The sequence below is a fragment of the Mesocricetus auratus genome, unplaced genomic scaffold, assembly GCF_017639785.1.
Source record: "Mesocricetus auratus isolate SY011 unplaced genomic scaffold, BCM_Maur_2.0 Super-Scaffold_100013, whole genome shotgun sequence".
Lineage (NCBI taxonomy): Eukaryota > Metazoa > Chordata > Mammalia > Rodentia > Cricetidae > Mesocricetus > Mesocricetus auratus.
In genome coordinates this window covers 82,593,546-82,606,335 of record NW_024429196.1, presented here as the reverse complement: position 1 = coordinate 82,606,335, position 12,790 = coordinate 82,593,546, and the positions used below count along the sequence as shown (strand labels likewise).

The following is a 12,790-nucleotide window of genomic DNA, read 5'->3' as shown; positions in this document are numbered from 1 at the left end:
AACTGTGACTTTAAAATACCGTTCTGCAAAGTTTATGTGGAGAGTCACAAGAAAAAACAGACATTTTGGAGGAAATCAGAACAAGCGACTATATTCAGATTTTTCCTTTAGATTTATTTTGTTAATCCTGACTGTGTTGGTGTATGTCTGTACATTGAGTATCCGTGCCTGCTCGGGCCAGAAGCATCAGGTCTGCATGGAGCTGGGGTTACAGGCCGTTTAGAGCTGGCTGGTCTGCATGCTAGAACAGCCTGGGTCCTCAACAAGAACCACCAGAAGTCCTAACTCCTGCTCCTCTCCAGTCCATTCTTCAGATTTTAACATCTCATGCGCCTTTGTCCCCTCCTCCCCGGGGTAATTTGTGCTCTTCTACTCAAAATTTTCAGTGGTAGGCCACTTCCCAAAAGTTCTGCTCAGCTTCCAATCCAGCTGTTGGCAGCTTTAGCTTTTACACAACTAGACTTCGGCTTTATTTAAAAGGAAACCTTAAGCGTTTCTAAAAGGCTAAAGTTTCAGATTTTTTAATTATTTAAAATTAAAAAAATATGGGACACTTTTTTGGAAATAACACTACTGCAGCAGTTCTGCAGTTCTGAACCTTTCTTTATTCACAAGAACCAGTTAGAAGTGGGCCCTGGGAGAGGGAGGCCTGAACTTAGCAAAAAGCCTTCAGAAGAAGAGAATACTTTTCCCCCTGCCCTGCTGCTCCAGGCCTAGGCATTTATGAACGAGAAACACAGGTGCTCCACACAAGTGCACCGGGAACGACCATCATTCCATCACTGGGGAGTGGACGGATGAGTAACAGCCGTAGTTAGCGATTCCTAGCACAGAACCATCCGAAGGAAGGTCTAGCCCAGCGCCACAGCCAAAGCACCGTCGGGGAGGGCCTAGGGGAACTCTTACCCTTTATGGTGGATGCTGAGCTTGGATTTGCGTGTTTGCTTGGGTGTATTCATTTGCCAGTAAACGCATCTCAAACTAGGGACCCAGGCGCATGCTGTAGGATGTATACACTATCTTAAACAAAACAAAACAAAAAGCGGAAGCCTTGCTGGGGGGTGTGGCCTGAGAGCGGTCTGCAGGACCGCGGGCTAAGGCCGGCTTTGCAGCAGTACCTGGCGCCGGGACCCTAGGAGGCCAGAGCGCACTAGGGGTGCAGGCCGTGATCGGGGTTCGCGCCCCGGCTCTTCCTGTTCCTGCCGCACCCTCTTCTCGGGCGGCTGGGGGCGGGGCCCGCGGGCTGAGTGGTGGCGGGGCGGCGGCCGGCGGAGATGGAGGAGCCTGACGCGGCGCGGCTGCCCTCTCGCCTGGCCCGGCTGCTGTCGGCGCTCTTCTACGGGACGTGCTCCTTCCTCATCGTGCTGGTCAACAAGGCGCTGCTGACCACCTACGGGTGAGGCTGGCTATGCGGGACGCAGGGTGGCCGGGGCCTGGAACGCCCAGTCTGTGCTTTGCCTTCGCCAAGTCACTACACAACAAAGTCCACTTGCGATCAGGGGCGCACGCAGCACACACCATCTGAACTTAGAATGCCGCCGGCGCAGGCTTTAAATGAAGGAGAGAAACTTAAATTTTGAGACACGCATTCATCAGGTAGCTCACGCTGGCCTTGAGCTCAAATCCTCATGACAGCCTCCTTAGCACGCTTGGCATTACAGGTGTGCAGCGTCATAAACACAAGCGTATTTTGATCAAAGTGTTACTTTTTAATCCTTGCGGTGTTTTTGACACAGGGTTTTGTGCATTCCAGGCTAACTTCGGGACTCCCTAGTAGTTTTCCTGCCCGCACCTCCGGCGTGTAACAACAGGCGTGTAACACACCTGTTTATATACAGTGCTGGGACAGCAGCCCAAGACTTTTCACTTAACATCATCTCCAGCCAACCCCAAACAAAACAAAACAAAAGTATGGGCTTGTGATCTGTTTATAACCATCGTATTTCTGGAGAACCAGAACAAACAGAAGCTTACAAGATGAGCTTTTTTTTTTTTTTTTTTTGGATTGGAGTTGAGTGCACCAGCAACTGTATGCTCCTTTGAACTTATTTGTAAAGACGATAATATCCTATTTAATTCTACTGTGTGGTAGCAATCCTGAGAGAACTGTGGGTTTAAATCTGGCCCCAGGGGTGAGCACTCTGCCCCTGACACTACTTAACATTTTCCTTAGATGCAGAACCTAGCTGCCTACAAGCCTGGTATTGACCTCCCAGGGCCTTGTCCAAGCTGTCACAAACAGGGGCGCTTTGTGAACTCTAGGACTGCCTTTTTTGTATTATATTTGGGAAAACTCAACACCAAAATCAGATCCACAGGTTCTAAGTCCTATAGATACTGAGCATCTACTATGTGCCGGACCCATGGCAAACCCTGGGAAAATGGTATGGACCATGTGAAAAACATCTTCAGCGGTAGAGAGTAAACAAACAGGTTCAGGATAACACAGATAAGACATATCAAAAATGTGATCTGAGAGAAAAGTGAGAGGTTGTTGCCAAACATCAGGGAGAAGAGAGCAGCAAGATGGTGGCCCCCTGGAGGAGCAAAGAGAACGTCAGCATGGCTGGATGACCTAAGGACATGAGCAAGTGCCACAGTGATAGGACTCAGTAGAACTAGGCAGGGAGAGCAGGGTCAGAGCCCTCATTCATACACCCAGAGATAATGCATGCCCAGAATGTACCCGCCATCGTCTAAGCACATAGGTTAAAAGCCCTTAATCTCACATCCTCATGTACCAGTAATGAATTAGTAACATGTAAAGTGTGTGTAGGTCAGAGGACAACTTTCAGGAGTCTTTTTTTTTTCTTCTTCTTCCATTATGTGGGTCCCGGGGATGGAACTCAGCGTGTTAGGCTTGGCAGCAAGCTCCTTTACTCACCAAACCATCTTGCAAGCCTAGCACTCACATGGTGTGCCTCACAACTACCTGTAACTTCACCTCCATGGGGGTCTGACAACTCCAGGGGGATCTGGCCTCTACTTGGACATCCACTCGTGATAGACACTCACAAACATAAAAAAATCAATCCTTTAGAAGCCCCCACAAGCCCCATGTTAAAGGATTGAAAATGAATATACACTTAAGCCAGTTAATACGCATAGTGCCAGGTAATGAAGGCAAAAGAAAATGTCAGGGTGTCGACTGAAGCTGTTGGTAGCGCTTGCCTAGCTTGTGAAAGACTGGGTTCAGTCCCCGGCACAACATAATGGTAGACACCTGTAATCCTGTCTCTTGGGAGTCGGAGGCAGCAAAATCAGAAGTTGAAGGTCATCTGGCACAATGAGTTCAAGGCCAGCTTGAGCTATAGGAGACCTTGTCTGGAAGTAAAATAAGGAGAATGCAAAGGGGCTGGAGAAATGGCTCAGCGGTTAAAAACCACTGGCTACTATTGCAGAAGACCCCGTTTGGTTCCCAGCACCCACAGGCTGGTTCACAACCATCCATAACTCCAGTTCCAGGGGATGCAGTGCCTTTTTCTGGTCTCATTTAGTACATACACACACACAGAGGCAAAACACCTAAACACATAAAAGAAAATAAATCTAAAAAAAAAAGCCATCACCAGGCTTGTGGCATATAACTTTGATCCCAGCACTTGGGAGACAGAGGCAGGTGGATCTCTGTGAGTTCTAGGCCAGGTTGGTCTACAGATCAAGTTCTAGGAAGGATAAGCCAGGGCTGTTACACAGAGAAACCCCTGTCTTGAAACACCAATAAATAAATAGTCTAAAAAAACAATAAATAAATAACTAGATAAATAAAATGGGCTGGAAAGATGGCTTAGTGGTTAAGAACACTGGCTGCTCTTCCAGAGGACCCGGGTTCAATTCTCAGCACCCACATGGCAGCTCACAACTGTCTGTAAACTTGTTCCTGGGGATCTGATATCCTCAAACAGACATACATGCAGGCAATACACCAATATACAAATGTAAAAAATAAATTATTGTTATACCATAAATAAAAGACCTAGAAACAGATATTGGGGTTCAAGCTTCTAGCTGAAGATCAGAAAAGCAAAGTAGCTGGCTGCTAGCTCTTACTACTACCTCAGGCTGAATGGTCTGATCCTGCTGCCTCTCCTCAGCATGACTGGAGAATCTTGAGACTGAATGTTTTCCTGTCCTCAATGTGGCTGGAGAATGAATGTCTAATACTCAGACCTTGCTCCTGTTTTATATAGCTCCATAATGCTGGGATTAAAGGCGTGTGATCCTAGGTGCTGAGATCATCTTTGTGTGGGCTGCTTCTCTTTAGGACTGGATCAGTCTTGTGTAGATTTGGGTGGCCTTGAGATCCGTCTGTCTCTTAACCCTGAGTCCTAGGACTAAAGGTGTGTACCACCACCTCCTATCTTCTGGCTGCTGGGATTAAAGGTGTGCATCACCACTGCCTGATCTCTATAACTTGAGGCTGACTTTGCTTTTCTGAATCCTCAGTCAAGCTTTAATAAATCATAAATAATATATCACCACAAATTATAAATAAATCCATCAAAATCTACAATTTAAAGCAAGAGGATGTCATGGGCATATTTAGGAGTAGTTTGTTATGTCAGCCAAAGGCTGAAGATAAATCTCTTGTACTGGAGTTTGTGGACCACTAACTGGCTGCAACATTAATGCCTCTAAGAAACACATTCTTCCTGTGTTCAGCACTGCTCTGCTGACCACTGCTCTGAAGACAATGGTTGTCCAATAATTGGCCCTTCCTTCTTTAAAGCTCTGAGTTCCAGACGAGGGGTGTGTGGTCCAGTGATAAAGCGATCGACTACCACTTAAGTCCGGAGTTTCACACTTACCACTGAGTTGGGGGAAAAGATTTCTGTGACTAAAGTTTTTACCTCAGGAAAGCTAAAGCACTTGAACTCTTTATAAATACACATTACCGCCCTCCCCCCTCATCTCTGTAGTGTAATATTATACATCCAGGCTCTGTTGAAATAGCATTCTGAAGCACACATTGTGGAGAAAGGGGCTGGGGTTATTTAGTTCCAATGAACCGTAGCAACTTGACCCCAGCAATAGCTGTGTGAGCAGGGTATGTGCTGGAGGCCAGAAGGCAGAGTTTTCTCTTTCTTTCTTTCTTTCTTTCTTTCTTTCTTTCTTTCTTTCTTTCTTTCTTTCTTTCTTTCCTTTCTTCCTTCTTTCATTCATTCATTCATTCTTTCTTTTTGACAGTTCTTTGACAAGGTTGTGAGCATGGAAGGAGCTCGGGGAACTTCTGCTCTGTTTTGCACAAATTATTTCTGGTTGGGGTGCAAGCCTTGCGTGTGGTCTTAGCTTCGTGTTAATTTAAGTTCATGCTTGCCCTGGCTAGTTTATTGTCCACTTGACACAAGCTAGAAGTGTCATCTGAGAAGAGGAAACCACAATTGAGAAGATGCCTCCATAAGACTGGCCTCTAGACAGGCCTTTGTGGCATTTTCTTAATTAGTGATTGATGTGGGAGGGTCCAGCCCACTGTGGGTGGTGCCACCCCTGGGCAGGTGGTCCTGAGGTGTATAAGAAAGCAGCCTGAGCAAGCCGTGGGGAGCGAGCCAGCCACTAAGCAGTGTCCTTCCATAGCTTCTGATTCACTTCCTGCCCTGACCTGAGTGTAGACTGTTACCTAGAAGTATAAGATGAAATAAAAAAACCCTTTCCTCCCCAAGTTGCTTTTGGTCATGGCGTTTTATCACAGTAATAGAAACCTTAACTAAGACGGAAATTTGTATCAGGTCATAGGGTATTTCTGTGACAGACCTGGCCGTGTGTTTTGGAGAGGATTGCAAAGGTGGCAATTGAACTTTGTGCTGGAAAAAAACCATTGAGTGCTCAGAGCTCAGTGGCTGTTCTCTGGAAGCCTGGAGAATAAGATGTTGGGAACCATGCAGGCCATGGGTGTCTAGCTTGTGAAGTTTCAGAGAGAAGCAAAGACTCTATCAGGGTCATTTATGTGATATTTTTAATTAAGAATCTGTTTTGTTTTGTTTTTTTTCCTGGTCAGCTAGAGCTGAAGAATCAGCTGTAGTTAAATAGGCCACAACCACTAGCTCGAAACCCTTGCTTTGCTGGGACAGTCAGTATTGGTCATTTGGGGATGAAGAATCAGCTGTGGTTAAGAAGAGACCAGGTAATCCCAGCTCTTGGGAGGCAGAGGCAGGTGGATCTCTGTGAATTTGAGACCAGCGTGGTCTACAAGAGCTAGTTCCAGGATAGCCTCCAAAGCCACAGAGAAACCCTGTCTCAAACAAACAAAAAAAAAAGAGACCAGCATCATGGATGAAAAATTTGAGAAATATTTCCTTAAGATCAGGATGCAGAAGCTGTGGTCTAGAGGGGCCCAAGGCTGTACCTTGTGTTAACAGATGAAATTTTTTTTTAATGGTATTTTGAGACAGGATGTTTCTGTGGCTCTTTGGAACCTGTCCTGGAACTAGGTCTGTGGACCAGACTGGCTTCAAATTCACAGATCCGCCTGTCTCTGTCTCCCAAGTGCTGGGATTAAAGGAGTGTGCCTTAACCACCCGGCCTAGCAGATAAACTTAGTAGTGTGTAAGAGTTTCCCAGGTGGTAGACACGAAGGGTTTGTGGCTTCGCACCTAGAGAGGCCAGGACAATTCTAATGCTAGATTTACTTGGCACAAAAGAGATTCTGGGAGCATGTGAACCCAGTGGCTTTCAGGGGCTAGAACAAGTAGGACCAATCTAGGAGTTGGTATTCTAGTAGTCTGTGGCCAGTTGACCGCAGTTGTGATCATGAGGGTTGCACAGGCTGACTGCTAGTGTGTTTCCTATGAATACTCTTCTCTATGATATGAGAAGTTATTAATGACATTTAAGCTGGGCACATCTGTAATATCTACTCAGGAGGTGAGGCAGAAAGGTTGCTAAGTTTGAGGACCACCTGAGCGATATAGGGTGCCAATGTCATAAAAAAAAAAACCAAAAAACAAAACGTATTTGTTTTATTCAGTTCAACAAATATTTGCTCAGAACTTGCTGTGTGTGTTTGCTTTGTGATTCACCAGGGACCTTGGACATACGTGTGTGCACACATGATCAATCGGGTATCTTCAGTCAATCTCCACCTTTTTAGGAAGGATCTCATTGGCGCTGGCTGATTGGCTGTTGTGGTTCGTCAGCAAGCTTCAGGAATCCTGTCTCTGCCTCAATGCTGAGATTACAGGCGGGGGTACAGTCCCTGAGTTTTTACATGGCTGCTGGTAGTCCAGACCCACTGAGTCATGTCACTGGCTCAGTCAGAACCTTGGTCCAAGCACGTCCTGATCTTTGATCCTACAGAATTCAAATTGATGAGCTGAATCTGGCGGCACCTAACTTTCTCAAGTCTGAGAGTTCAAGGGCAGCCTGGTCAACGCAGGGAAACCGTTTCAACAGCAAGCAAGCACTCCCCTGAAACAAAAACCTTCAGAAATAAACAAAAAAGTAAGAACGATCCATAGACTGGCAACTGGGAGCATTGTTCTTAAATGTTCATTTTGTCGTTTTGGCTTTTTCCGGAAAGGCATTCTGTCGTGATCATTTGAAAGAATTCGAAGAAAAGAAAACCATTAGACTGAAACCAATTTTAAAATTAAAATTATAATTATCAGAACACTTTCACATTTGAATGGAGGGATGCATAATAGATAGGAATGTGCAGATGGAGACAGAGATACAGGTTAAATTACATTTTGCGAAAATGTATCTTACTAACACTACTTCTTTGCTTATTTATTTCTAAGTGTTCTTTAATCCAGAAAGAAATAGGGGACATGTTATTTAGTTTTCTGAGGGTTGCATCTGCATGCCTTCTTTTCCTAAAGGTTTATTGTTGCGTGATGTTTTCATTGTGTTCTGACAAAATTTGCTTGGAGTCAGAGGGCAGAGGCAGCAACTAGCTGACCATAGAGGTTTAGAGGACTGTAGAGAACTAGGGAGGCAGAGGCAGGCGGATCTCTGTGAGTTCGAGACCAGCCTGGTTTACAAGAGTGAGAGGACTGTAGAGAGAGGACAGAAAGTGAGTGGGAAAGCAGGGCTAAGACAGGATTTCGTCCTCTTCGGACAGGGAAACAGACATTGCACCCACTCCTCTGCTTCTCTGATCTTTCAGGTTTTTACCCCAATTTCTGACTCTTGGTTTTTATTGATAAGATTAATTAGATGTATACTTCATCTTGCACCCAACGTGTCGTACAAACTCACAAAATAGCTGCTTGCCAGTGGCTTTGCAACCATTTGCACATGCCTGTGCTGCACCTGCCTAAGTCACCATTCTACCAACTGAATTTTCCTACCTCTCTTCATTAATCTGTCCAAAAAAAGGACCAGAGTCGCTCCCTACCCTGCCTTATCACTTCCCGTCTCTCTGTACAGTCATCCAGACCCCTATGGTTAACTAGTGTCTAGCTCCACCCTCTGACCCCAAGCAGGATTTATTTGCCAGAACACAATCAGAATACCACATAACAGTTTATTTTTCTTATTCTAACTATGTGTATATGTATGTGATGTGTACATGAGTGCTGTGACTCTGGAAATGAAGTTACAGGTGCCTGAGAGCTGCCCTCACGGGTGCTAGGAGCTGCGCTTGGATCCCCTGGAAGAGCAGAAAGGGCTTCTAACCACTGAGCCATGTCTCTAGTCCCTTGTGTTTCTTTCTTTGGAGCAGGGTTGCACTAACTTGCTCAGGCTGGCCTTGAACTTGGGATCCTTCTACCTAACCTTCTAGTCTGCCTGCACCAACAGACTTTATTGTTCTTTAACTTTTAGCTTCAGTTTAGTTTTCCACGTTAGAGGTGTCTTAGTCAGTGTTCCATTTGCTGTTAAATGGCAGCTCTTATGAAGGAAAGCTTTTACTTGAGGCTTGCTTACAGTTTCAGAGGTTTAGTCCATTATCATCATGGTGGGGATCCTGGTGGCATGCAGGTAAGCATGGTGCTGGAGAAGTAGCTGGGAGTTCTGCACCCTGATCCACAGGCAGAGAGAGACGGAGACTGGGTCTGGCATGGACTTTTGAAAAGTCAAAGCTCACCCCCAGTGACACACTTCCTCCAACAAGGACACACCTCCTAATCCCTCTAATTCTTTCAAGTATTGCCACTCCCTGGTGGCTAAGCATTCAAATATATGAGTCCTTGGAGGCCTTTCTTATTCAAATTACCACAAGAGGTCTTCTTGTGTATGTATTTTAAATTTTATTTTAGACTTTAATTATTTATTGAATTACTCCGTTTCCCCTGTATGCACAATTATGCCTAATTTACCTTCACAGAACAAAGGAAAACTGCCAAGTTTAGCAACCATCATTTTTTTGTTGTTGTTGTTGTTTTTTGAGACAGGGTTTATCTGTAGCCATGGCTGTCCTGGAACTTGCTCTGTAGACCAGGCTGGCCTCGAACTCACAGAGATCCACCTGCCTCTGCCTCTGCAGTGCTGGGATTGAAGGTGTGGGCTACCATCACCTGGCAGCAACCATTAGTATTTTTCAAATTGAAAAAAGAAATGGACAATTTTTTTTGAAGTTTCCATTGTCGAATGTCTATAACAGCTTTTTATGTCATTATGTTTTACATATTCTCTTCATCTTTTTTTATGCTGCTAAACTGATTTGTTATTCTATATTTCTTGCAGTTTTCCCTCACCAATTGTTCTTGGAATTGGGCAGGTGAGTTGAAAAAAAAAACAAAGCTTTAACTAGCAGTTGGTGTTCAGGTTGTTTTAAGTGATTTTGTTTAAGACTATAGTTAGCACAAATCTTTGACCTACACACACATACTGTGGCACACCTGTGCCTCTTCACAAACAAATAAGAACTAAGCTTAGGATAACTACATTGAAGCAGTTCTTAAACTTTTGCATTCTCGTATGAAGAAAACTAAGTTCTAAAATTTGCACAGGAGATGAAGACTTTATTTCAAAAACACCATGGGCTATTTCTAATACACCTATCATGACCTAAATGTATAAGACCGTGGAGATTTACTTTTACTATTTTTAAATTGTGTGTGTGTGTGTGTGTGTGTGTGTGTGTGTGTGTGTGTGTGTGTATCATCTCTGTAGGGATGTTCACATTAGTGCAGTTGCCCGTGGAGTCCAGAAGAGGGCATTAGATTCCTTACAACTGGTACTGGTACACAATATGGGTGATGTGAACCAAATTTTAAGTTCTCTGCAAGACCAGCAAGTGCTCTTTTTTTTTTTTTTTTTTTTTTTTTTTTTTTGGTTTTTCGAGACAGGGTTTCTCTGTATTGTTTTGGAGGCTGTCCTGGAACTAGCTCTGTAGACCAGGCTGGCCTCGAACTCACAGAGATCCGCCTGCCTCTGCCTCCCTAGTGCTGGGATTAAAGGCGTGCGCCACCACCGCCCGGCCCAGCAAGTGCTCTTAACTGCTGAGCCAACTCTCAGGCTCCCACTTATAGGGTTTAGATGAGACTATTTGGTTGTGTTGTCTAGATTGAAAGGAAAATCTTTTTAAAGGCTTAATATTTATTGTCTTATTTATCTATTCATCGGCTTATTTATTTGTTTATTTATTATTCATCACAAGATTTCCCTGTGAAACAGTTTTGGCTGGAACTTTCCTGGAACTTACTTTGCAATCCAGGCCAGCCTTGAATTTACAGAGATCTACCTACCTCTGCCTCCCAAGTGCTGGGTTTAAAGGCACGTGCCACCACCGACAGGCTTTATTTTGTGTTTTGAGTCACCCTGGCTGGCCTGGAACTCACTGTATAGACCTGGCTGGCCTTGAATTTTCAGAGGTCAGCCTGCCTCTGCCTCCAGAGTGCTGGTACTAAAGGTGTGTGCCACTATGCCTGGCTGAGATTTATTTTATTTTTGATCATGTATGTTTCTGTGTGGGAACATATTATGTGTGAATACACGTGCCCAAAGGCCGGAAGAAGTCACAGTATTTCCTGGAGCTAGAGTTCCGGGGTGTTTGAGCCACCTGAAGTGGGGACATGGTTGCTGGGAACTAAACTCAGGTACCCCAGAAGAGCCGCAGGCACTAAACCATCTCTCCCAGCCCTGACGACAAAAATCTTAATGCTGGACTTCCCAGAATTCTTTTATTATTATTATTTTTATTTAAATTAAAAACAATCTTATTTTACATATCAATGCCAGTTCCCTCTCCCTCCCGTCTTCCCATGCCCCCCAACCCCTCATCCCACCTACCCCGCCCCCACTCCCCAGATCATCAAAGTCTGTCACATCATTTGGGGCATCCCAAAGCCCATTCATGAACTAGGGATAAATACTGGTTCCATTGCCAGAGGTCCACATAGACTGTCCAAGCCCCTCAACCGACACTCATGTTCAGGGGGATCTGGTTTCCCCAGCTGTCACTCTGGAATCTGTGAGCTCCCACTCAGGTCCGCTGTTTCTGTGGGTTTCCCCAGCATGGTCTTGACCCCTTTGCTCATCACTCCTCCCTCTCTACAACTGGGTTCCAGGAGTTCGGCTCTGACTTTTCTTAGGACATTTTTGTTAGCTTGTATTAATTGTACAAAATAATGAGTCTCATGATATTTTCAGTGTGTATAATGCATTTTAACATTATTCACCTCCAATAATTTCTCTTCCATTCTTTCAAAAAGTCCCAGTCTATTTTCTTTCCTTCTTTAGTTTTTAATTTGTATTTATTTTCCAGTCTGTTTTCCTATCTTTAAATGGGTGCCTGTAGGGTCTCTCTAGGTAGCCGTTGTGGTTCTGGAACTCACTCCTCAAACTCACCACCTGCCTTTCCTGGAACTAAAGGTGTATGTCACTATGCCTGCTTAGGAGTTTTCCCTTTTTAAAAATTGTTTCCTCTCACTGGCTTTTAAGGGAAGAAGCTAACAGACCATAGACTCCGCTTGTGGGAAGGGAGGTCCAGGGTCCTCTGGTCAGCCTGGTCCCTCTCAGAGGGCCCCTGGGACAATGTACACATGTGAGTCCGCTTGGTTATATGTTTTGTCTGTCCTGATTCACACGACATCTCATCCGGCGGTGAGAATTTTAGCTTCCACAAAACCCCTCCCTTCAGTCTGGAAAGTGGATTGTTTGGGTTATCTCTCTGATAATGTGCTTCTGATTACATCATTACACCAGGGCACCTCAAGCTGTGTTTCCAGGTGACATTTTGCTAAGTTTCTTTCTCCTTTCAGATGGCCACCACCATAATGATACTGTATGTGTCCAAGATGAATAAAATAATCCACTTCCCTGATCTTGACAAGAAAATTCCTGGAAAGGTATGTGTTAAAAGACTAAAAGCCAAACAAGAAACCTAAAAAACAAAAAGCAAGCAAGCAAACAGACCAAAAAAAAAATCCGTATACTGTGGATCTGATTCCTGCTTACTCTGGGTAGAAAGTTGCTTTTCTTTTCTTTTCTTCTTTGAGACTGGCTCTTATGTATCCCAGGTTGGCCTTGAACTCAAAATCCTTCTACTCCAGCCTCTTCCATGCTGCAAGAAAGGTTTTGTTTGTTTGTTTATTTTGTTTTGTGTTTTGGTTTTTCCAGCCCAGGTTTCTCTGTGTAGCCCTGGCTGTCCTGGAACTTGCTCTGTAGACCAGGCTGGCTTAGAACTCAGACATTTGCCTGCCCCTGCCTCCTGAGTACTGGGATTAAAGGAGTGCACTACTACCACCTGCATGAGAAAGTTATTTTTCAGACAGGGTTTCTCTGTATTGTTTTGGAGGCTGTCCTGGAACTCGCTCTGTAGACCAGGCAGGTCTTGAACAGAGATCCTCCTGCTTCTGCCTCCCGAGTGCTGGGATTAAAGGCATGCACCACCAACGCCCAGCTGAGA

General features: G+C 44.7%; 1 protein-coding gene across 2 annotated transcripts in view; it reads left to right on the top strand.

Moving 5' to 3' along the window:
* Positions 1–1,108: 1,108 nt before the first annotated feature.
* Positions 1,109–12,790, top strand: part of Slc35d2 (solute carrier family 35 member D2) — a 34,182-nt gene continuing 22,500 nt past the window's right edge. The window contains exons 1-3 of one of the 2 annotated variants that reach the window (XM_005078438.4): positions 1,109–1,396; positions 9,625–9,658; positions 12,144–12,230. In XM_005078438.4, coding sequence (XP_005078495.1) covers positions 1,275–1,396; positions 9,625–9,658; positions 12,144–12,230 — 243 coding nt within the window. In that variant the 5' untranslated portion in view covers positions 1,109–1,274. The remainder of the gene's footprint in view (positions 1,397–9,624; positions 9,659–12,143; positions 12,231–12,790) is intronic. The other variant, XM_040756145.1, reaches the window with a different exon arrangement.